This window comes from Bos javanicus, chromosome 9 (genome assembly GCF_032452875.1).
Source record: "Bos javanicus breed banteng chromosome 9, ARS-OSU_banteng_1.0, whole genome shotgun sequence".
In the NCBI taxonomy this organism is placed as follows: domain Eukaryota; kingdom Metazoa; phylum Chordata; class Mammalia; order Artiodactyla; family Bovidae; genus Bos; species Bos javanicus.
This window is the reverse complement of record NC_083876.1, coordinates 82,974,393-82,999,701: the sequence shown is the minus strand read 5'-3', so window position 1 is coordinate 82,999,701 and position 25,309 is coordinate 82,974,393. Positions and strand designations below refer to the sequence as shown.

At 41.2% G+C, this 25,309-nt stretch overlaps 1 protein-coding gene across 1 annotated transcript in view; it reads left to right on the top strand.

Moving 5' to 3' along the window:
* The first annotated feature begins 5,575 nt into the window (after nt 1-5,575).
* The window catches only part of EPM2A (EPM2A glucan phosphatase, laforin), a 109,207-nt gene continuing 89,473 nt past the window's right edge, over nt 5,576-25,309 (top strand). The window contains exon 1 of the mRNA XM_061428228.1: nt 5,576-6,153. Within this exon, the coding sequence (XP_061284212.1) occupies nt 5,853-6,153 (301 nt within the window). The 5' untranslated portion in view covers nt 5,576-5,852. The remainder of the gene's footprint in view (nt 6,154-25,309) is intronic.

The following is a 25,309-nucleotide window of genomic DNA, read 5'->3' as shown; positions in this document are numbered from 1 at the left end:
CACAGAAGATTGATATCTTAAGTGCTGGTGAATACAGACATGCTAAGACCACGAGGAAAATTTTAATGAAGAATCAAAAAGTCACAAATATGTAAACAGGACAACTGGTTTTCTTAAGGCAGTGACCAAAATTAAAGCCCCTGTCCTCTGCACCCCATCCCCAACAGTTTTCTTTTGAACAAACAGCCTGTGTTTCTGGGCCCAAAATGATGTTTTAAGTTGAAAAAATATTACTGACTTTTACTGGAAGCAAATTTAAAGCAAAAGGTTTTATTTTATGCCATTTAAAAATTATCAAAGCCATAAATTTATAGTCATAGAATTACCATTTTTTATTTTTGGTTTGTTTTACCTTGGAAAAGCTTGAAAATGTTTACTGTAAACTCATTTTACACATACTAAAAGTATTATAACATTCTTCCAAAAAAAAAAGGGATCGTGTGTCATTTCAGACATCACATTGGTCTAGACAAGGGAAAAGTATGAAATGTTTTTGCATGAGATCATGGCTCTGAGTAGTGCCTCTTGCACTAACCAGAGAACTTTTAGAGCTGGAAGGGGCTTTACAGGTCATTATTTTATTTCCTCAATTCACAGGTAAGAACCTGAGGCCCAGAGAGTAAATGACCTATGGAAGGTCTGGAGTTCATGTTCCAAGGTGTCTAATAGTAAGAGTTGTTCTGATGGTCTTTTGCAGACTGTTTAGAAAGGGCAGTTTCTATTATTCTTAACACAAGACCTCTAATACATGGAATTATACAACATCCTACTAGGGCCATCCTCCAAATACAATGATTAGGGAGGTCAGGAGAGCAAATGGGAATACATTTGGGATGTACTTGGATGTACAAATGGAAATACAATCAGGATGGAGAAAGGATTATCTATCCCTGAATTTTCAGCCAACACATTAGCCAAGGTAGTAAGACTTTGCAGGGCTCTTGTTGTTGTGCCATAAGGGGCGGCATGGTTGGGTATGAAAGTACAACATTGACCTCCTATCATGACACATACGGGCTTCCTTGGTGGCTCAGTGGTAAAGAATCTGCCTCCAAGGCATGAGACCCATGAGACGCTGGTTTGATCCCTGGATCGGGAAGATCTTCTGGAGAAGAAAATGGCAACCCACTCTAGTATTGTTGCCTGGAGAATCCCATGGACAGAGGATCCGGGCAGGTTACAGTCTATAGGGTCACAAAGAGTCAGACATGATGGAAGCGACTGAGCATGCACACATGCATAACACATACTCCCTACTTTACTGCCAGGATCATGTCTAAGGCCAGTGTGTCTCCCAGGTCATCTTACTGGTTGAGTCTAATTGTTTTCTATTCCCTTGATAGTGTATCTAGTATAGTTGACAAACCTCTGCTGGTTATAATAAATATAGTTTATCCAATCCACATTTTTATTGATGGTGGACCATCAGAATAATACCGGTTCTAATTCCTTTGCTATCTGGTTTCTAGCTTTGCTCTAGGGTTTGGTATAAATCCTTCACCTCTACCACGGTGACCTTAGTAGGGTCATTAGGAACTGAGGGTCAAGTTTGTTCAGAGTTCTGGGTCTATGTCACTAATGAGGAGGTAAAATTTTTAACAAGCTGAATAGGTAACGTTCCCAGTGGATATCTCCTAGTAGGTCTGCCCCTAGTCCATACCAATGCTCAAGAGACGGATGCTTATCTCTGGTTTGACTGTTAACAACAGTGGGTTACATTGTAGATTCCCATAATCATCTCAGGGTACCCTCCTTGCCAGGGATAATCTTTTAGTTCCACTAGGGTGGGAGCTGCTTTATATGGCTCAGCCGTGTAACCAATCCTGGGTAGTCCACCATACTTTGGCCAAACTATAGCAGGGGAGTTGGCATGGATCATTTCCTGACATGCCCGATATGGTTCAGGACAAAGGTACTTATGTTCTTCAGATAGCTGTTTTTGGCTGTGTAGGTCACCATAAGGCAAGACCTGGAAAGCATCAAATTTCAAAGTTAGGGGATCCATGCTCATGGTCACATTAATAATTAAGTTGACCTGATAAGGGCTGTCCCCAACAATCAGCATCTTGGTATATAGAATGACCAAGAAGGATATTAAGGTCTTTTCAAAGACAGCTTTGTAGGATTGGGTGCTGGACCATAGCCCATTGTTCTTTTTTGTTAGGGGATGGAGTCCCTTTGATTCTCCTGTAATGAGTCCAGCCTTTCTCTGCAGTGCGGGCAGCTGTTTCCTTCGTGAGCAGTACCTTATCAGGTCCTTCTCAGGCCAGTTTGAGTTTGTCTTCCTTCCAGGTTTTTCTCAGAACACGATCACCAGAATGATGAGGATGCATGGGAAATCCAAGGATGGAGCCTGAGCCAACCAACAGGCCCTGCAACTTAAGAGAAATCAGAGTAGAGGAGAGGCCAAGTATATGTTTCTCAGAAACTGGTCTTTAGTTTCCATGCTTGGCAGGTCAGCAATTTGACCCAAATATGGTAACCCGTACAGCATCTCATATGGGGATAATTCAGTATTCTTACGAGGGGCAGTTCTGATTCTGAGAAGAGTAATTGGGAGGCACTTGGTCCAAGGAAATTTGGTTTCTAACATTAATTATTTATTTATTTTTCTTCATCCCTACCTACATATACCTTCTGGCTTCTCTTAATTTTTCTAAACTTCTATATTTCCAATTGTCTAATTTCTGTAATTTCTTAGAAATATCTGGCCAAATATTAGTTACAAAATGGAATTTTAACATATTTTGGCCAAGAGGATCATCTAAATTCAATCCAGAGTATTTTCTTATTTGGTCTTTTTTAACCTACTCAGAAATTCAACCAGCCCTTCATCTTTTCCTTGCTGGATGTCAAAGGCCTTAGTAATATTTTGGGATTGGGGAACTGACTCTCTGATCCCTTTTATAATTAGGTCCCTGAGATCTCTCATATTACCCCTATGTTTAGGATTGTTATTATCTCATTGTGGCTTCTTGGTTAGGGAATTTCACTTCAGCTACTAAGGCATTTGAGCCAGCTGGGTATTCCCTTTTCCAATCGGCCGGCCATCACTGCCAGAAAACACAACACCTAAGATAGACATAAGCTCGGCCCATGTGAAAATTTGGGGGCCTAGAAGTTGATCTAGCTGGTCTGCAACCCCAGGTGGATCCTCTAATAGGGGCTTCAGTTCTTTCTTCAGTTCTTGAAACTTGGAGCTGGTAAGGGGGATGTCCACAAATCCAGTTCCCTTTCCTCCTAGGGGAACTTCTCGGAGGAAGTAGAGGGCCTGAGGTTTCTCTCTTTTTGGGGGGAAGGGTAAAATTTGAATGTCCATTTTACATTGTTTTATCTCCTTCCTCAATGGAGGAAGGGAGGGGAACAGTGCTGGAGATGGTGCTGAGGCCATGGTGGCCATCTCGGTTTCCCTCTCTTCTGTTCTTGTTTCCTCTTCTATCTGAGGCAGTTCAGGCTGTTCCTGGGCAGTTCAGGCTGTAGGCCTCCTGGGTTATAAGGATGAGGCAAACCCCACCAGGCTCCCCTGTCCCTGGGATTCTCCAGGCAAGAACACTGGAGTGGGTTGCCATTTCCTTCTCCAATGCATGAGAGTGAAAAAATAAAGTTCCATCTTTAAGGGGAATAGAACCATTGGCCCCTTTCTCCAACAAAGAACATAATCTATTTCTTCCTGGGCAACCAGACTCTTGTCATTAACAAATTCTATAGGCAATTGGAAGATCCAATCTTCATCTGACCCAAACTTAGGCCAAAATACTGATGGTTTCAACATAGGTTCTTGAGTCCAAATGAAACAGAAATACTTTACCATCTGTTGTTTCCCTTTCGTCCTAGGATTATCTCCCCTATGTTGGAGCATGTGTCCTAGGGGACCGTCTAGGGGAATCTCGTTGTTGGCCTTTTTCCCCTTGGAATCCTTCTTGCCTAAAGAAGAATTCTTACTACCCATCCCTATCATCTGATTCTTGGAGGAGGGTATGGCAACCCACTCCAGTATTCTTGCCTGGAGAATTCCACAGACAGAAGAGCCTGGTGGGCTACAGTCCATAGGTTGCAAAATCAGACACGACTGAAGCGAGTTAGCACGCACACATCTTCTCTGATTGTGTGCACTTGACTGGAGGCTCATCACCATCCCCACTCGCTCCCCCCCACCCTTCTTTCTTCAGAGGTTTCTTGCACTCTTTTCCAGTAGCTTCAATTCTGTCTCCAGCCGTTTCCCTTTCCCTCGTGGGAGAAATATCCCCAGAAGAGGTACTTCTTAGCTACTGGTAGGTGTGGGTAGTTCATTCGACCTCTCCAGGTGATGTGGATCCCCGAGGAGCTCCCCAATTGTTGGAAATCTAATCCCACTCATGCTGGGGAGAATGAGAAAAATACTCGACAACAGTCTGGCGGGCAATCACACTGAGCGGGAAGTCTGCTCCCCTCCGTGTTTATCCCTGACATGTTGCACCCTACTCTGGGAGATGGTGAGGGACCGGGAGTCCTGGCGTGCTGCAGTCCTTGGGACCCTGAAGACTCGCACAGGACTGGGGAACTGAACAACAACAACTTGGATTGATGGGAGCATGGCAGCACAATCCAGAGCGATTGGCTAATTCAAGTGAAGCAGCTGCCAAGTGAGGTGGCTGGGAACAAATGAAGCATCTGGGTGGGGGAGGGGCTTCCCTGGTGGCTCAGTTGGTAAAGAATCCGCTTGCAACGGGGGAACCTATCAACATGTGCAGCTTGGCTACAGGAACTTTCCTAATTGTTGTTCAGTCGCCCAGTCCTGTCCGACTCTCTGCAACCCCATGGATTGCAGCACACCAGGCATTTCGGTCCCTCACTATCTCTGGACATTTGCCCAAGGTCATGTCCATTGCATCGGTCATGCCTCCTCCTTTGATGCCCTCTTCTCCTTCTGCCCTCAATCCTTCCCAGGATCGGGGACTTTTCCAATGAGTTGTCTGTTCGCTTCAGATGACCAAAATACCAGAGTTTCAGCTTCAGCATCAGTCCTTCCAGTGACTATTCAGGGTTGATCTCCCTTAAGATTGACTGGTTTGATCTTTTTGCTGTCCAAGAGACTTTCAGTAGTCTGGTCCAGCACCACAGTTTGAAGGCATTCTGCCTTTAGGTTCTGCCTTCCTTATGGTCCAGGTCCAGCTCTCACAACCGAAAGTGACCACTGGGAAGACCACAGCCTTGACTAAATCGGACTTTGTGGGCAGGGTAATGTCTCTGCTTTTCCACACACTAAGTTTGTCATAGCTTTCCTGGCAAGAAGCAGTCCTATTCCGATTTCATGGCTACAGTCACAGTCTGCAGTGAGTCTGGAGCCCAAGAAGAGGCAATCTGTCACTATTTCCACCCTTTTCCCTTCTATTTGCCATGCAGTACAGGAACTTAAGACTACAAAATGGAGTGGGTTTCCTAGGAAGGAAGTTGATTATATTCTTTGATAGAAAAGACCACATGATTCCTATACTCACAGAAATAATTTCGAGTCTTTTGGAAAGGTCACTGGAAAATCTCCGAGTTTATGGGGAGTTTGCTTTCCTAACCTTTTTTTTTTTTTTTTCCGCTTTCCCCGGGTCCCCAGCCAACCGCGGAGCCGCTAGAAGAGGCAGCCTCCTTCTCCCGGCGCGACGGGTCGTGGCCGCAGCGAACCACCTCCCGCGGCCAGAGGCCCCGGCCTGGATCAGGCTCGGGCTCCTGGGCCGCGTGATGCAGCCCAAAAAAGGTGCAGCCTCGCACGTGTCCCCGCCGGCGCCCGGGACCCAATCGCCGCGTCCGCCTAGCGCTCGGGCCGCGTCCGCCGGTCGCAGGGACAGGGGGGACCCGGAGTCGCGCCGCCCGCCGCCGCCATGCGGTTCCGCTTCGGGGTGGTGGTGTCGCCCGCCGTGGCCGGGGCCGGGCCGGAACTGCTGGTCGTGGGGTCCCGGCCCGAGCTGGGGCGCTGGGAGCCGAGCGGGGCCGTGCGTCTGAGGCCGGCGGGCACGGCGGCGGGCGCGGGCGCGCTGGCGCTGCAGGAGCCGGGCCTGTGGCTCGGGGAGGTGGAGCTGGCGGCCGAGGAGGCGGCGCAGGACGGGGCGGAGCCGGGCCGCGTGGACACGTTCTGGTACAAGTTCCTGAAGCGCGAGCCGGGAGGAGAGCTCTCCTGGGAAGGTACGGGGGCTGCGGTGCCGCCCTTCCCCCGGGGGCCCCGGCCTCGGCCTGGGGCGGGTTCCACTGTCTCCGCCGCGGCTCCCCGGGCGCTCGGCCTGGGTCTCGGGCTTTGCCCGCCGCCCGGACTGCCCGGGCGCCCCGGGCTGACCTTGGTCTGGCCGCCCAGCTGTCGCCACCAGCCGGGCGTCCCGCTCCCGACCAGTTCTCCTGGTGGAGGCTGTGTTCCCGGTCTGCCGTCCGTTCGGTCTCTGCCCCTCCGGCCTCTTTCCCACACACCTGGGACCTGGTGTCTTGCCCCCGCTACCCCGGCGCTCGAGCCTCCGCCCGCCTGGCCCCCCGCGTCCTCTCTGAGGGCGTCCCCGGGCTCCCTGGGCCCCGCCGCTCCTGGGTTTTGCTCCTCAACTCCGCCGTGACTGTTTTTGTGCCCTCATTTTCCTGCCCCAATTCACTAAAATATGACCCACCCAGTAAAGCTAGCCTTTTCGCTAATCCTAAACGGCACCATGCTGCTTAGTGTATTTTGTTTCTCTTCTTTTCCATTTGAGACTGAACAAATGGCAAGATGTTGAGCGTTTTCTCTTTTCGAATTTTTTTTCAAAGCACGGAAATTGTGGCTTCCCTGATGTCCCAGAAGGTAAAGAATCCGCTTGCAGTGCGGGAGAACTGGATTCGATCCCTGGATCGGGAAGATCCCGTGGAGGCTGCTGCTGCTGCTGCTAAGTCGCTTCAGTCATATGTCCGACTCTGTGCGGCCCCATAGACGGCAGCCCACCAGGCTCCCCCGTCCCTGGGATTCTCCAGGCAAGATCACCAGAGTGGGTTGCCATTTCCTTCTCCAATGCATGAAAGTGAAAAGTGAAAGTGAAGTCGCTCAGTCATGTCCGACTCTCAGCGACCCCATGGACATGGGATTTTCCAGGCAAGAGTACTAGAGTTGGGTGCCATTGCCTTCTCCGTCCCCTGGAGGAGGGCATGGCAACCCACTCCAGTATTCGTGCCTGGAGAATCCCATGGACAGAGGAGCCTGGCGGGCTACAGCCCATGGGGTCACAAAGAGTTGGACACGACTGAGCGACTAAGCACAGCATAATTTGGCAGTGGAGATATGCTCCGATTTCTTAAAATACAAAACCAATACATGGTGGCTGGAAAAAAAAAAAAGGCAAAAACATGTAAAAAAATAAAAACTTGTTTGCTCCACTCACCCTAAGCCCATGTATTCCAATACATGACGTGTCTGTTTATCTCACACACAAGTTGTATATTATTCACCTTCTTGCCTCTTCTTGCTCTGCAACATGTTGTAAAATACTTTTCAGTGTTACTCCATGTAGATGTATTTCATTTTCTGTGTGGTAACGAAATATTCTGTATCTACCAGTGTGCATTTAGATTGCTTTCCATCTTTTTCTGTTATAAACACTAACAGCTTAATTGAAAGTCCTTGTATAAAGTTCTCTTTGAGCATTTGGGAATGTCCTTGTAGGGTAGATTCTGAGAAGTGAAACTGTTAGGTCAAAGAGTAGCCGTGTTTTACATTTCAGTAGTAGTAGTAGTGTTCGTTGCTCAGCTGTGCCCAACTCTTTGCAACCCCATAGACTGTAGCCTGCCAGGCTCCTCTGTCCGTGGAATTTTTCAGGCAAGAATACTGGAGTGGGTTGTCATTCTCTTCTCCAGGCCATCTGCCCCACCCAGGAACCCAACCCAGGTCTCCTGCATTGCAGGCAGATTCTTTACCATCTTTACCACCAGGGAATAAGGGCTGCCAAATTATTCCCTGAAAAAGTGATGCCACATGTAGACTCCCGCCCGTGTGTGAATGTAGACAGCCCTTTCTTTAAATGAAACGTACAGAGTAGGGGACTGGAGTGTGTGTGGTTCAGTGGTTGTCTAAAGCGGATGAAAGGTCCCTGGGGAAGTTTATATGAAAAAGTGGGCCATTTAGCCCATGCTGCTGCTGCTAAGTCACTTCAGTCGTGTCTGACTCTGTGCGACCCCATAGACGGCAGCCAACTAGGCTCCTCTGACCCTGGGATTCTCCAGGCAAGAACACTGGAGTGGGTTGCCATTTCCTTCTCCAATGCATGAAAGTGAAAAGTGAAAGTGAAGTCGCTCAGTTGTGTCCGACTCAGCGACCCCATGGGCTGCAGCCTACCAGGCTCCTCCGTCCATGGGATTTTCCAGGCAAGAGTACTGGAGTGCCCATAGTGATGTGGAAACAAAGAATCAGCAAAGAGCATGAGTGTTCTGTAATATGTTTATATGTTGTCCTTGTTCCTCTTTTTGCACCCTACTGAGTTTCATAGTCTGGTACCATTTATTGTCCTTTTCTGTTACCATGCCAGAATTGAAAGGTGCTCTCATTGATTACGCCCTTATTTATAGGATATTCTATTATTAATAGTATTGCATATTTTCATAATGAAGTAATATCTGATAATTTTAATAAAAATTAAGATGGTTAAAAACAAAGATCTTCCCTTTCCCCAGTCCTCCTCCTTTTCTATTTTTAGTTTTTCTGAATTCTCCTAAATTCAGATATTCTTCTGAATTTCTTAATGTATCCACTTGAATTTTTCTGTGTTTAGGTTTTCTGAGAGTTGCCACATGAATTATATGTTACACTTTAAAATTAGACAATGTCTACTGACAACAGCTACTATATACGTATAAAATTAATCATCTTACTTGCTGTGAAATATGAGAAGTTTAGCTCAGGTTCATTATCTCTCCCCTCCCTGCTGATTTTTATATTATTATTTTACATTATACTCATGTAGTTTACTGTTGATTTTCTATTATATAGAAATTTCTGTATTATGCTTCTTTTATATAGAAAGTTGCATGTGTGCATGCTAAGTCACTTCAGTCATGTCTGATACTTTTCAGCCCTATAAACTGTGGCCCCCTCCCCAGGCTCCTCTGTCCATGGGATTCTGCAGGCAAGAATACTGGAGGAGGTTGCCATGCCTTCCTCCAGGAGATCTTCCCAATCCAGGAATAGAACTTGTGTCTCTTATGTCTCTTGAATTGGCAGGCAGGTTCTTTACCACCAGCGCCACCTGGGGAGCCCATGTATATATAAAAGGTTGAGAAAAATAACACTTGCACATTCCTTTCCTTTTCTTTACTTTGGTTAATCATTGTTTCTATGTTAAGTCCTATAAAATTTGTATTTTGTTTTATAATTGTTACTATGCCATTTTGTTTTAGGCTGATAGGTTGATTGGAAGAATTGTAACTTAACAGACAGCATAATGAGAAGCAGCATAGCCAACATTTAAGAGCAGGGATTCTGGAGCCAGAATGTCTAGCTTCACCAACCAGTGTGTGACCTTGGGCAAGTCACGTCACTTTACTGTGCTATTGTTGAAAGGACCAAACTGGCTAATAAATCTAATAAAGCTTAGGATAGGACATATATTAAGTGTTAAATAAGTGTTACTTGTTGTTATTTTTACTATTATGATTGGGAAATAATTATTTCAGAACCAAGTAGTGTAATTATACTAATTAAAAAGTTTAGAAATACAATTCTGTGACATGAAACCTGTGTACTAGGAGGAAAAGTTCTCTTACACTATAAATCATGCTCAGATTTTATTTAAAATGATATCAGAGTTCATTTTACTTTATATTTGAGTGGCAATGTTCTTTTACACCTTGTTTAAACTTTCTAGTTACTTATTAAAAACAGGAACAGCACATTGATCCTCAAAATTTCCTAGTTTAAATGAACTATCTGATGAATGCAAATTCCTCATTTTTTGAAAACATTCTGTTCCTTGAGGATTTGGGGGTTTTGTTCTAATTTTCACTGCTGCTGCTGCTGCTAAGTCGCTTCAGTCATGTCCGACTCTGTGCAACCCCATAGACGGCAGCCCACCAGGCTCCCCTGTCCCTGGGATTCTCCAGGCAAGAACACTGGAGTGGGTTTCCTTCTCCAATGCATGAAAGTGAAAAGTGAAAGTGAAGTCACTCAGTTGTGTCCTACTCTTCGCCACCCCATGGACTGCAGCCTATCAGGCTCCTCCGTCCATGGGATTTTCCAATATTGATATATGTCTTTCTGAACATAGCTATCTGGGATTTATATTATTGTTGTTGCTTTTACTTGGACTCCTGTGTTAGTTGCATTGTTTAGGATTCCACATTTTCCACTTTCTTGAATATCTTAGTCCTTTCATTCAATCGCATCCTCAAATAATTTAAAGAAACAGTAACTGAGAGATAAACTACCTGAGTTCTTAGATGCCTGAAAAGGTCTTTATCTTGCTTTCACATGTGGTTAGTCATCTGGTAGAGTATTCTAGTCTCAAAATAATGTTTGCTTTGAAGGCACTGCCTCAGTACCTTCTAACACCAGATGTTAATAATTTTCATGTCAAAGTAAGCTCATTTCTTTGTTGGTACTTTTTTTTTTTTTTTTGCTCTTTGAAGCTTAAAAACTTTTCCTTACATTATTTTATCAGGTTGTATCTCGGTCTTTTGTTGTTGTTGTTCTTATGACTTGACAATTGGTTGCCTTTTTCAATTCCAGGAATTATTTTTTTTACTAATGGAAACTTTCTATTGTTTCTTTATTTCCCCCTCTCTGTTTTCTCTGTTCTTTCCTCTGACATGTATTACTCATATACTGTACCTTCTGCTTTTATGTGAGTATCTCTTAGCATTTCTTTTGTGTTTTCCATCTTTTGTTTGGATAGATTTCCCCGACTGTGTTTCCAGATCACTGTTTTGTTTTTAATACTACCCATCCCATTATTTACTTCTTATACTAGACTTAATATTTTTTTTTGACAATCATTTTTAGTCTCCCACATTTTTCTGTTAGTCTCTAATTTCTTTTTTTTCCAGAGCTGGTTTTTCTTCCGGTATGGATAATATTTAAATCTTTCTGAGGACATTAAATAGAATTGATTGAATTTGTTTTTGTCTTGCATTAACTTTTTGTCCCTTTCCTCATAGCAATATTTTTTTAATGCTAAAAGTTTTCCTCAAGTGTCCAGTAATCTTTAGGTGACCATTTATTTTTATGAATAAAGGTTATGTTGATTTGTAGAAGCAACTGTGCTGGATTCCTGCTGAAGTTGCTTATGTTTATCCAAAATCGCCTCTAAATGGAAGTATACTCATGGGATATCGTGTAATTTGGCAGATCTTGTGGAGGGGAAGGTTTCTTCACTTAGGGTTAATGGGTGAGAATCCAGAGGACTCCTGGTCCTTATCATTAACAAAGTAAAACAAAACAAAGCAAACAAAAATGTGACTGTAGGTAGAAATATTTCAGTCTATTCTATTCCTGAATGGTGCTCCCTTTTTCTTTTACCTTCTAGTCAGTTGGTGAGTGAGTGAGTGAAGTCGCTCAGTCGTGTCTGACTCTTTGCGACCCCATAGACTATAGCCTACCAGGCTCCTCCGTCCATGGGATTTTCCAGGCAAGAGTACTGGAGTGGGTTGCCATTTCCTTCTTCAAGTCAGTTGGTGAGTACATAGTTATCTCAAGATCTGTTCTGTTCAGATCTCTAGACCCTACACCTCTTCTCAGGTCCTTTCCAGGAAAACCATTCTGTCCTCTATTGAGAGCATAGTTATTTCATGTTAGGGATAAAGTAGGGTGGAAGGAGGCAGGTGGGAGACCATTCCTTCAACTTTCCCACGTTGGCATCTATTTGTTAAGTCTCTTCTTACAAGTCTTCTTTTTAAAAAATATTTATTTATTTATTGATGCCATTCCCCATGGCATATAGGATCATAGTTCTCTGACCAAGGATCAAACCCATGCCCCTGCAGTGGAAATCGAGGATTCTTAACCACTGAACCACCAGGGAAGTCCCACATGTCTTTCTTAACTACTTTTTTGTTCTTTCTTTTGACACCTGTTCCTTTCCTTATACATCTTTTATAGTTTAAAATTACATTAGTTATAGTGACTTGGACTCTGATTGTAAGCAGTAGAAGCAGTATGAACAGTAGGGAGGAAGATCTCCCCCCTCCAAAAAATGTGGACTGTTTGAGAAACAGTTTGGAATGCAATAGACTGCAGGTTGGGTTTCCCTGGTAGCTCAGCTGGTAAAGAATCAGCCTGCAGTGAAGGAGACCTGGGTTTGATTCCTTCGTTGGGAAGATCCCTTGGAGAATGGATAAGCTATCCACTCCAGTGTTCTTGGAGACTGGTGGCTCAGACAGTAGAGTCCACCTGCAATGTGGGAGACCTGGGTTCGATGCCTGGGTTGGGAAGATCCCCTGGAGGAAGGCATGGCAACAGGCTGCAAGTAACAGAAAACACAACAAGCAATTGCTGAGACAAATAAGGGTTAGTTTTTGTGCTATAAAAAGTTCATAGGTAGGTATGGTGATAATGGTTCATAGCTTGTGGATATCAGGTAAGGTGCCATTGTATTTTCTTAGCTTTTCCCTCAAGGCTATAGCTGCTATTCTAATCATCGCATCTGCATTCAGTAGAATATAAGGAAGGAGAGGGAAGAGTGGAAATGTCAGCCATAGGCATCCCCTTTCATCTAGAAAGCATTAACTTTGCTGGCATTCTCCCTACCCTTCAACACACATACAGGTATACCTTGCTTTATTCCACTTCACTTTATTGAGCTTTGCAGATGTTACATTTTTTTTTTTTTCTTACATTGAGGATTTGTGGCAACTTTGTGTTGAACAAGTCTATTGGTGCCATTTATAAACAACATTTGCTCACTTAATGTCTCTGTGTCACATTTTGGTAATTCTTGGAATACTTCAAACTTTTTCATTATTATTATTATATTTTTTATCCTTCTGGGAAAGATTCACCATCCTAGATGCCATTCAGAACATTTGTGATTCATGGAAAGAGGTCAAAATATCAATATTAATAGAAGTTTGGGAGAAGTTGATTCCAGCCTTCATGGATGACTTTGAGGGGTTCAAGACTTGGAAGAAGTATTAGCAGATGTGGTGGAAATAGCAAGAGGACTCAAATTAGAAGTGGAGCCTGAAGATGTGACTCAGTTGCTTCAATCTCGTGGTAAGGCTTTCCGCATGAGGAGTTGTTTCTTATGCATAAACAAAGAATGTGGTTTCTTGAAATAGAATCTACTCCTGGGAAGATGTCATGAAGACTGCTGAAATGACAAGAGGATATTTAGAATATTACATAAACTTAATTGATAAAGCAGGAGCAGAGCTTGAGAAGATTAGCTCCAGTTTTGAAAGAAGTCCTGTCATTGGTCAAAGGCTATCAAATAGCATTGTGTGCTTCAGAAATACTGTTCGTGAAAGGAAGAGTCAATATGACGTGGCAAAATTTTACTGTTGTCTTTTTAAAAAGAAATTGCTACAGCCACTCCAGCCTTTACCAGCCACCATCCTAACAGGTCAGTAGTCATCAGCATTGAGGCAAGACCCTCCATCAGCAACCAAAATTATGACTTGGTGAAGGTACAGATGATGGTCAGCATTTTTAGCAATAGAGTATGTTTAAACTAAGGTATTTAAATTAGTTTTTAAATTTGCCTTATTTTGATATTTGCTTTATTTTGATAGCCTGGAACTGAATTGGCAATGTCATTAAGGTATTCCTATAGTTCTTTTTCATATTTATAATTGAACAGAACTATTGTACTGGGCTACAACTACTGCAGAAGCCCTAACGAAAAAATCAGTCATTTCTCCAAAGAGCTCTGGTTTGTTTTATTGTAGAATGATATTAAAAACCACCCCTTCGTGGATCACAGCTTTATCATTGTGAAGGAGCTATGAGCCATTCCATGCAGGGCCATCCAAGATGGACGGGTCATAGCAAAGAATTCTGACAAAATGTGGGCCACTGGAGAAAGAAATGGTAACTCACTCCAGTATTCTTGCCTGAAGAACCCCATGTACAGTCTGAAAAGGCAAAAATATAAGACACTAGAGCCCCCCCCAGGTCAGAAGGTGTTCAATATGCTATTGGGGGAGGACAATTACTAATAGCTCCACTAAGAATGGAAGCGGCTGGGCCAAAGCAGGAATGATGTTCAGCTGTAGACGTGTCTGGTGGTGAAAGTAAAGTCCAATGTTGTAAAGAACAATATTGCATAGGAACCTGGAATGTTAGGTCCATGAATCAAGGAAAACTGGATGTGGTCAAGTAGGAGATGGCAAAAGTGAACATCAACATCTTAGGAATCAGTGAACTAAAATGGATGGGAATGGTGATTTTAATTCAAATGATCTACTACTGTGGCCAAGAATCCCTCAGAAGAAATGGAGTAGTCCTCACAGTCAAAAAAAGAGTAAGAAATACAGTGTGTGCTATGTGCTAAGTCATTTCAGTCATGTCCAACATTTTGCAACCCTATGGACTATAGCCTGCCAGGCTCTTCTGTCCTTGGGATTCTCCAGGCAATAATCCTGGTATTGGTTGCCATTTCCTCCTCCAGGGAACCTTCCTGACCAAGGATCAGAACCTGTGTCTCTTATGTATCCTGCATTGGCAAATGCGTTCTTTACTGCTAGTGCCACCTGGGAAGCCCAAGAAATGCAGTACTTGAGTGTACTCTCCAAAAATGACAGAATGATCTCAGTTCTTTTCCAAGGAAAACCATTCAACATCACCAGTAATCCAACTCTATACTCCAAGCACTTATGCTGAAGAGCTGAAGTTGACCTGTTCTATGAAGACCTACAGCACCTTCTAGAACTAACACCAGAAAAAGATGTCATTTCATCATAGGGGATTGGAATGCAAAAGAAGAAAGTCAAGGGATACCTGGAGTAACAGGCAAGTTTGGCCTTGGAATACAAAATGAAGCAGGGCAAAGGCTAATAGAGTTTTGTCAAGAGAACACACTGGTCATAGCAAACACCATTTTCTAATAACACAAGAGTCTACTCTACACATGGGCATGACCGGATGGTCAATATTGAAATCAGATTGATTACGTTCTTTGCAGCCAAAGATAGAAAAGCTCTATGCAGTCAACAAAAACAAGATCTGAAGCTGACTGTGGCACTCTGTCTACCAGATGTAATCCCTTGAATCTGTTTGTCACCTCCACTATATAATCATGAGGGATTTGATTTAGGTCATACCTGAATGGCCTAGTGGTATTCCCTACTTTCTTCAATTTAAGACTGAATTTTGCAATAAAGATTTCCAGTTGTTTCCATGTCCTGGCTATTATAAACAGTGCTGCAATGAACATGGGGGTACATGTGTCTCTTTCAATTATGGTTTCCTTGGTGTGTATGCCCAGCAGTGGGATTGCTGGGTCATATGGCAGTTCTATTTCCAGTTTTTTAAGGAATCTCCACACTTTTCTCCATAGTGGCTGCACTAGTTTGCATTCCCACCAACAGTGTAAGAAGGTTCCTTTTTCTCCACACCCTCTCCAACATTGTTTGTAGATTTTTGGATAGCAGCCATTCTGACTGACGTGAGATGGTACCTTATTGTGGTTTTGATTTGCATTTCTCTGATAATGAGTGATGTTGAACATCTTTTCATGTGTTTGTTAGCCATCTGTATGCCTTCTTTGGAGAAATGTCTGTTTAATTCTTTGGCCCATTTTTTGATTGGGTCATTTATTTTTCTGGAGTTGAGCTGCAGGAGTTGCTTGTATATTTTTGAGATTAATTCTTTGTCAGTTGCTTCATTTGCTATTATTTTCTCCCATTCTGAAACCTGTCTTTTCACTTTGCTTATAGTTTCCTTCACTGTGCAAAAGCTTTTAAGTTTAATTAGGTCCCATTTGTTTATTTTTTCTTTTATTTCCATTACTCTGGGAGGTGGGTCATAGAGGATCCTGCTGTGATTTATGTCGGAGAGTGTTTTGCCTATGTTCTTCTCTAGGAGTTTTATAGTTTCTGGTCTTATGTTTAGATCTTTAATCCATTTTGAGTTTATTTTTGTGTATGGTGTTAGAAAGTGTTCTAGTTTCATTCTTTCACAAGTGGTTGGCCAGTTTTCCCAGCACCACTTGTTAAAGAGATTGTCTTTATCCATCGTATATTCTTGCCTCCTTTGTCAAAGATAAGGTGTCCATAGGTGCATGGATGTATCTCTGGGCTTTCTGTTTTGTTCCGTTGATCTATATTTCTGTCTTTGTGCCAGTACCGTACTTTCTTGATGACTGTGGCTTTATAGTAGAGCATGAAGTCAGGCAGGTTGATTCCTCCAGTTCCATTCTTCTTTCTCAAGATTACTTTGGCTATTCAAGGTTTTTTGTGTTTCCATACAAATTTTGAAATTACTTGTTCTAGTTCTCTGAAAAATACTGTTGGTAGCTTGGTAGGGATTGCATTGAATCTATGGATTGCTTTGGGTAGTATACTCATTTTCACTATATTGATTCTTCCAGTCCATGAGCATGGTATATTTCTCCATCTATTTGTGTCCTCTTTGATTTCTTTCATCAGTGTTTTATAGTTTTGTATATATAGGTCTTTTGTTTCTTTACGTAGATATATTCCTAAGTATTTTATTCTTTTTGTCACAATGGTGAATGGAATTGTTTCCTTAATTTCTCTTTCTGTATTCTCATTGGTGGTGTATAGGAATGCAAGGAATTTCTGTGTGTTAATTTTATATCCTGCAACTTTACTATATTCATTGATTAGCTCTAGTAATTTTCTGGTGGAGTTTTAGGGTTTTCTGTGTAGAGGATCCTGTCATCTGCAAACAGTCAGAGTTTTACTTCTTCTTTTCCAATCTGGATTCCTTTTATTTCTTTTTCTGCTCTGATTACTGTGGCCAAAACTTCCAAAACTATGTTGAATAGTAGTGGTGAGAGTGGGCACCCTTGCCTTGTTCCTGACTTTAGTAGAAATGCTTTCAATTTTTCACCATTGAGGATAATGTTTGCTGTGGGTTTGTCATATATAGCTTTTATTGTTTTGAGGTATGTTCCTTCTATTCCTGCTTTCTGGGGGTTTTTTTTTTTATCATATATGTATGTTGAATTTTGTCAAAGGCTTTCTCTATATCGAGATAATCATATGGTTTTTATCTTTCAATTTGTTAATGGTGTATTACATTGATTGATTTGTGGATATTAAAGTATCCTTACATTCCTGGGATAAAGCCCACTTGGTCATGATGTATGATCTTTGTAATATGATGTTGGATTCTGTTAGCCTCCAATTAAAATAAATAAATTTAAAAACCCACAACATTGTAAATCAACTATGCTTGAGTAAAATGAATTAAAAAGAAAGAAAAAAAAGAGCTCCAGTCTCTTCTGCAGTAGATGTAGCCCAGTACAACAGTTCTGGTTTTGTTCACTTTTTTTTAACCATTCTAATAGGTGTGTCATGGTATCTCACTGTTTTAATTTGCAATGCTCTAAAAATAAATTATGTTGAGTATTTTTGTAAATACTTATTTGCCATCTGTATAACATCTTTAATTGCAAGTCTGCTCAGTTCTTTTCTCTGTTTTTTAGTTGGTTGTTTCCTTGTTAGTGATTTTTAAGAATTCTTTGTGTATTTCATATACAAATTCTTAAGAGATATGTTATCTGCAAACATTTCCTCCCTGTCTATAATTTGTCTTTTTATTCTCTTTGTAGTGTCTTTTACCATGAAAAATTTTAATTTTAATTCAGTCCAGTTTACCATTTTTTCCTTTCATGGGTTGTGCTTGTGGTTTTTGAATTAAAAAACTCTTCCCCAAATCCAAGGTTATCTAGATTTTCTCATACATTATCTTCTGGAAGTTTTATAATTTTGCACTTTATTTGCAGGTCTATAATCCATTTTGTGTTAATTTTTATGTATGGTATAAAGTCTGTATGTAGGTTTTTTTTTTTTTTCTTTCTTCTCTATATGAAAGTGAAAGTGAAGGTGTTCAGTCATGTCCGACTCTTTGCAACCCGGTGGACTGCAAATGAGTGTCTAGCTTTTCTAGCACCATTTGTTGAAAATACTATCCTGTCTTGTTTGAATTGCCTTAATCAAAAATAGGTTGACTGTATTTGTACAGATCTAGTTCTGGGCTCTTTATTTAGTTCCACTAATCTGTGTCTATTGTTGTACCATATCACACTGTGTGGATCACTGTAGCTTTATAGTAATCTTTAAATAGTGTAGCATGAGTCCCCCAAGTTTGTTCTTCAGTATTGTGTTGGCTTTTCTTGGTCTTTTGCCCTTTTATATGTATTTTAGAATCAATTTGTTGAATCTACAAAATGGCTTGCTGTAATTTTGTTAGGATTGCGTTGAATCTATAGATCAAGTTCAGAAGAATTGACATATTAACACTATTAAGTCTTTCAATCTGTGAACATGGAATACATTTCCATTTAATTAGGTCTTTGTGCAGACTTTCCTGGTAGTTCAGTGGTTAAAACTCCATGGTCCCAATGCAGGGGGCGTGGTTTTGATCCCTGGTTGGGGAACTAGATCCCGCACATGGCAACAAAGATCCCAAGTGCTGCAACTAAGACCAAGTGCAGCCAAATAAATAAATTAAAAACATGTAATTAGGTCTTTAATTTCTTTTACCAATGTTTTATAGTTTCCAAATACAGATCTTATACATGTTTCATTAGATTTATACTTTTTTTTAAAATGGGTGGTGATATTTTTAATGGTGTATTTTAAAACTTTTCAATTTTAAGTTTCAATTGTTCATTGATAGTATATAGAAAAAAATGACATTTGTATCTATTGATTTTTGTTTGGATGGTAGACATTGTAATTTTACATTGTTTTCAAGAAAGTTTGGAATTTTTCTTTGTAGCAGTTCTTTATTGATTAGCTTGTCCCTTTTGAGGTTTATCTTGAAGGTTTATAGGAGCATGGCACAGTAACTTTTACTGTAGAGCTAGTTTAGCCCCACTACTAAGCAATGATCCCTCTACATTTTCTCCTGGTTGCTTCATGTATTAAATAAGATCTTCTCACTCTATCTGATGGAAATGCAAATGTTTCCCAGCTCTCTGTGAGCTGTGCTAATTCTTTGGCTTACAATTTTTAGAAATTTTTTTTCTTATCATTTGTTATATGACTCTGTCAAATTCCAACTTATAGGCAGATAGGCATGAAACCAAAGAATCTAAGAGACCTTTATGAATATTTATGGACCTCTCCATATATCTTTCTCCTCTCTAGAATTAAGCCCTGCAAATTTTAGTCAGTTTAATCTCCTTATATTCGTATTTCTAATTCCTCAATCAGTGACACTGTTGGATGCTATTTGGGATTCCATCCCTGGGTCATGGTTCAGAAATTCTCTACAAGCAGAAATCCATGGCATTCATATTGTTCCCCTTGTCTTTTTTCCTTTTCTCAGAGATATCTGTCCTGTACTACCTTTTGTTCAACATCCAAAAAACGTTGTTCATATATTTTGCCATTTTTTAAGTTGTTGCTCTTAGAGGAAGAAGTCTCTGTAACTTGCCTGTAACAAGTCAAAGGTTGTTGCTGAGCCGTGAAAGACGCTGGGATTCTTGGCCTCCAGAGGAGAAGAATTCAATCCAGGGCCAGAGACGAGGCTTGATTGCTCAGAGTTTTTGTGTAGTAAAGTTTTATTAAAGTATAAAAGAGACAGACAGAGCTTCTGACATAGACATCAGAAGGGGGCAGAAAGAGTGCCCCTTCTGCTAGTCTTTAGCCATATGTCTGTTGCTGCTGCTACTGCTGCTAAGTCACTTCAGTCATGTCCGACTCTGTGCGACCCCATAGACGGCAGCCCGCCAGGCTTCCCCGTCCCTGGGATTCTCCAGGCAAGAACACTGGAGTGGGTTGCCATTTCCTTCTCCAATGCATGAAAGTGAAAAGTGAAAGTGATGTCACTCAGTCATGTCCAACTCTTAGCGACCCCATGGACTGCAGCCTATCAGGCTCCTCCATCCATGGGATTTTCCAGGCAAGAGTGCTGGAGTGGGGTGCCATTGCCTTATGTCTGTTAGAAAACTATTAATCAGATAAAAGAGACACCTCAAGGCTGAGGGAGTTTCACCAGGCCCCTCTCTCACAACATGCATTTTTGAGATAGGATGGCACAGGTGTGTCATCCCCCAGCCATGAAGCAATTGGTATGAATACTGGTTGTTGAGCTATTATCAGCTCAAGGTTTGAGAAAAGAAAAAAAGTTAGTCTTAGGAGGAATCATTTTGAAGAAAGACAAATTCCAAAGCAAATACATAATTTTGTTAACATTGCTTAAGAAAAACATTTCCATAAGAAAAACGCATTGGTTAGCTCAAGGTTGGAGAAAAGTTAAGTTCAGGTAGAACCAGGTGTCATCATGGCAACACAGAATTTTAAGAGAAACCTGCTTTTAATTTTTTATGGAGAAGGAAAAAAAATCTGGCACTTGTAGTTTGTTTCCTCCTGCTGCTTAAGGGAGAGAGAAAAATATCTGACACTTGCAGCCTATTTCCTCCGACTGGAGACCCCTGGCCTTCTTGCCTGTTACCCTCTCACACATCTCATTCCATTTTTAAAAGTTTGCTGTTAAAATTTTTTACAGCATATTATTAAAAATTTTGCAAAATGACAATTCCTTTTCTGTTTAATTTATTTCTAATATATTTGTGTATGGGTGTATATATGTATATATGTGTGTACACACACAGACACACACACACATTAGAATCTTCCCTATATCTTTCTTGTTAAAATAGGCTTTTTTATTTGGTACCATTTTCTTTCCTGCTGAAGATTCAGTTCAGTTCAGTTCAGTCAGTCAACCAGTCATGTCCGACTCTTTGCAACCCCATGAATTGCAGCACACCAGGCCTCCCTGTCCATCACCAACTCCCGGAGTTCACTCAGACTCACATCCATCGAGTCAGTGATGCTGTCCAGCCATCTCATCCTCTGTCATCCCCTTCTCCTCCTGCCCCGAATCCCTCCCAGCATCAGAGTCTTTTCCAATGAGTCAACTCTTCGCATCAGGTGGCCAAAATATTGCAGTTTCAGCTTCAACATCAGTCATTCCAATGAACACCCAGGACTGATCTCCTTTAGAATGGACTGGTTGGATCTCCTTGCAGTCCAAGGAACTCTCAAGAGTCTTCTCTAACACCACAGTTCAAAAGCATCAATTCTTCGGCACTCAGCTTTCCTCACAGTCCAGCTCTCACATCCATACATGACCACTGGAAAAACCATAGCCTTGACTAGATGGACCTTTTTTGGCAAAGTAATGTCTCTGCTTTTCAATATGCTATCTAGGTTGGTTGTAACTTTCCTTCCAAGGCATAAATGTCTTTTAATTTCATGGTTGCAATCACCATCTACAGTGATTCTGGAGCCTCCCAAAATAAAGTCTGACACTGTTTCCACTGTTTTCCCATCTATTTCCCATGAAGTGATGGGACCAGATGCCATGATCTTAGTTTTCTGAATGTTGAGCTTTAAGCCAACTTTTTCACTCTCTTCTTTCAACAAGAGGCTTTTGAGTTCCTCTTCACTTTCTGCCATAAGAATGGTGTCATCTGCATATCTGAGGTTATTGATATTTCTCCTGGCAATCTTGATTCTAGCTTGTGCTTCTTCCAGCTCAGCGTTTCTCATGATGTACTCTGCATATAAGTTAAATAAGCAGGGTGACAATATACAGCCTTGACGTACTCCTTTTCCTATTTGGAACCAGTCTGTTGTTCCATGTCCAGTTCTAACTGTTGCTTCCTGACCTGCATATAGGTTTCTCAAGAGGCAGGTCAGGAGGTCTGGTATGCCCATCTCTTTCAGAATTTTCCACAGTTTATTGTGATCCACACAGTGAAAGGCTTTGGCATAGTTAATAAAGCAGAAATACATGTTTTTCTGGAACTCTCTTGCTTTTTTGATGATCCAGCGGATGTTGGCAATTTGATCTCTGGCTCCTCTTCCTTTTCTAAGACCAGCTTGAGCATCTGGAAGTGCACAGTTCACGTATTGCTGAAGCCTGGATTGGAGAATTTTGAGCATTATTTTACTAGCATATGAGATGAGTGCAATTGTGCGGTAATTTGAGCATTCTTTGGTATTGTCTTTCTTTGGGATTGGGATGAAAACTGACCTTTTCCAGTGCTGTGGCCACTGCTGAGTTTTCCAAATTTGCTGGCATATTGAGTGCAGCACTTTCATAGCATCATCTTTCAGGATTTGAAATAGCTCAACTGGGATTCCATCACCTCCACTAGCTTTGTTCATAGTGATGCTTTCTAAGGCGCACTAGACTTCACATTCCAGGATGTCTGGCTCTAGGTGAGTGATCACACCATCGTGATTATCTGGGTCATGAAGATCTTTTTTGTACAGTTCTTCTGTGTATTCTTGCCACCTCTTCTTAATATCTTCTGCTTCTCTTAGGTCCATACCATTTCTGTCCTTTATCGAGCCCATCTTTGCATGAAATATTCCATTAGTATCTCTAATTTTCTTGAAGAGATCTCTAGTCTTTCCCATTCTGTTGTTTTCTTCTATTTCTTCGCATTAATCGCTGAGGAAGGCTTTCTTATCTCTCCTTGCTATTCTTTGGAACTCTGCATTCAGATGCTTATATCTTTCCTTTTCTCCTTTGCTTTTTGCTTCCCTTCTTTCCACAGCTATTTGTAAGGCCTCCTCAGACAGCCATTTTGCTTTTTTGCATTTCTTTTTCTTGGGGATGGTCTTGATCCCTGTCTCCTCTACAATGTCACGAACCTCATTCCATAGTTCATCAGGCACTCTATCTATCAGATCTAGGCCCTTAAATCTATTTCTCACTTCCACTGTATAATCATAAGGGATTTGATTTAGGTCATACCTGAATCGTCTAGTGGTGTTCCCTACTTTCTTCAGTTTAAGTCTGAATTTGGCAATAAGTAGTTCATGATCTGAGCCACAGTCAGCTCCCAGTCTTGTTTTTCCTGACTGTATAGAGCCTCTCCATCTTTGGCTGCAAAGAATATAATCAATCTGATTTTGGTGTTGCCCATCTGGTGATGTCCATTTGTAGAGTCTTCTCTTGTGTTGTTGGAAGAGGGTGTTTGCTCTGACCAGTGCGTTCTCTTGGCAAAACGCTATTAGCCTTTGCCCTGCTTCATTCCATACTCCAAGGCCAAATTTGCCTGTTACTCCACGTGTTTCTTGACTTCCTACTTTTGCATTCCAGTCCCCTATAATGAAAAGAACATCTTTTTTGGGTGTTAGTTCTAAAAGGTCTTGTAGGTCTTCATAGAACCATTCAATCTCAGCTTCTTCAGCATTACTGGTTGGGGCAAAGGCTTGGATTACCATGGTATTGAATGGTTTGCCTTGGAAACGAACAGATTACTAACTCTTTAATTATAAAATGGCATTTGTTTCCACTTAATTACTCTCTGGATTCGACATCCTAATCTTAGATTTTAATGATCATAAATTCAACATCAAGTTATCACTATTTTTTACTCCACTTTTATTGCTATGCAAAAACTAATTTGTCTTCATGTCATATTATTTTTTTTTTGGCCATAGCTGTGATTTGTTTAGAGTAGTATTGATATGTTAAAAGTTTTAATCCTTAAATAATTGATTATTATAATTTAGGAAGATTATACAAATAAACATGCAACTTTATGTTTTTACGATAATGTGTTTTTTTGCCAAGGCTGTCATAATAAACTCCTATTGACTGGATGGCATAAACTACAGAAATTTATCGTCTCACAGTTCTGGAGGCTAGAAGTCCAAAATTAAAGTGTGGGCAGGGTTTGTTTCTTCTGAGACTCATGAGGAAAGACTGTGTTCTAGGCCTCACCCGTTGACTTACAGATGGTTGTCTCCTCCCTGTGTCTTCACATCACCTTCTATGTGTCTCTCTGTCCAAATTTACCCTTTATGCAGATACCAGTCACACTGGAATAAAGTCCACCCCAGTGCCGTCATTCTAACTTTATTACCACTGCAAGGACTCCCCAAATAAGTTTACTCTAAAGAAATGGGCATTGAGTAAGGCTTTAGCAATAGAAATTTTGGGAGGCACAATTCAACCTATAACCAGTAGTAAGTCTTTTCCAATGTATATTTAATTTATCAAACTGTTCTCTACATTCTGTATTATTAAGGCAGGTTATCATTTGTCTTTGGGTAGAAAAAATCCTTCTCTATAGTTACTTCACTGTTATTGATATTCTAGATGAAAGCACCTATTTGGAAGGCAATAGGAAGGGAAATAATAGTACAGTAGGAAGAACAAATATTTGCAATAAGATAAACCCAGGTTAGACTGCAGATTCTGCCAGAATTATTGTATTACCTTACATGAATTACCTAATGCCAGGAGTTCATTTCTTCCCTTCTACAAAAGGGTAATTAACACACCAGGGCTATTGTGAGGACTAATTTATAAAGTATCTAGAAAAACATAGTAGCTTTAAGATAGTCAGCAGTTTCTAGCAACTGAATTATCTGTGCCTTTCCATTTTTACTAAGATGAAATTTCTTGATCTTAAAGACAGTTTGTGTTTATTGAGGCACCAGTTTTAAGTAATATTGGACTACTCCATACCCTGATCCCAAATGATACCTGTGTTGCCAGTGTATTCTAGACCATGCTGCAGCCTCTGAAAAATTACTTGCACCACCCATTTCTACTATGCTTCTGCTTTTACTGTGCTATGCCTTGGTGAGGACTGGGTTTGAGTGGAGGATAGATGGATACATACTGCATAAGAGGTATTATCCACATTCCTGTCCAATTTTGTGAATACAGTTCATTCACTCTTAATTGGATAAACTTTGAGTAGAAGAAAGTTCTCCTAAATATAACTTTGGTCCTTTGTTTCACCCATTAGGAGATGAGGGTCTTTCAAGAGCATAACTATGCTTACTGCACTCAAACTATCAAATAAATCATTAAAAAGGGAACATAAATTGAGGTACCTGGTAGAGCATTACATGAAATAGCTTAATGAGATAGTTATGAAAAACAAGTATAAATAAAACTTTGAAGAGTGACTCATGAAATGCTAAGAAACAAATATTCATTTCAGCAATAGTTTATTACTGTTGAATGAAAAATTCTACTCACTAAAAATTACAATAAATTTAAGTTTACTCTTTCTTAATCATCTGAAATCATCCTAGGAAACCTGAGTTTATGTTGAACCATAACATCACCAAATTAACTCTCCTCATTTTTTGATGGATAAAGTGGGACCTATAAAGTTTAAGTGGGTGACCTAAGCTCACACACTGCTAGCCTTGTGAGAAACACTAGGCT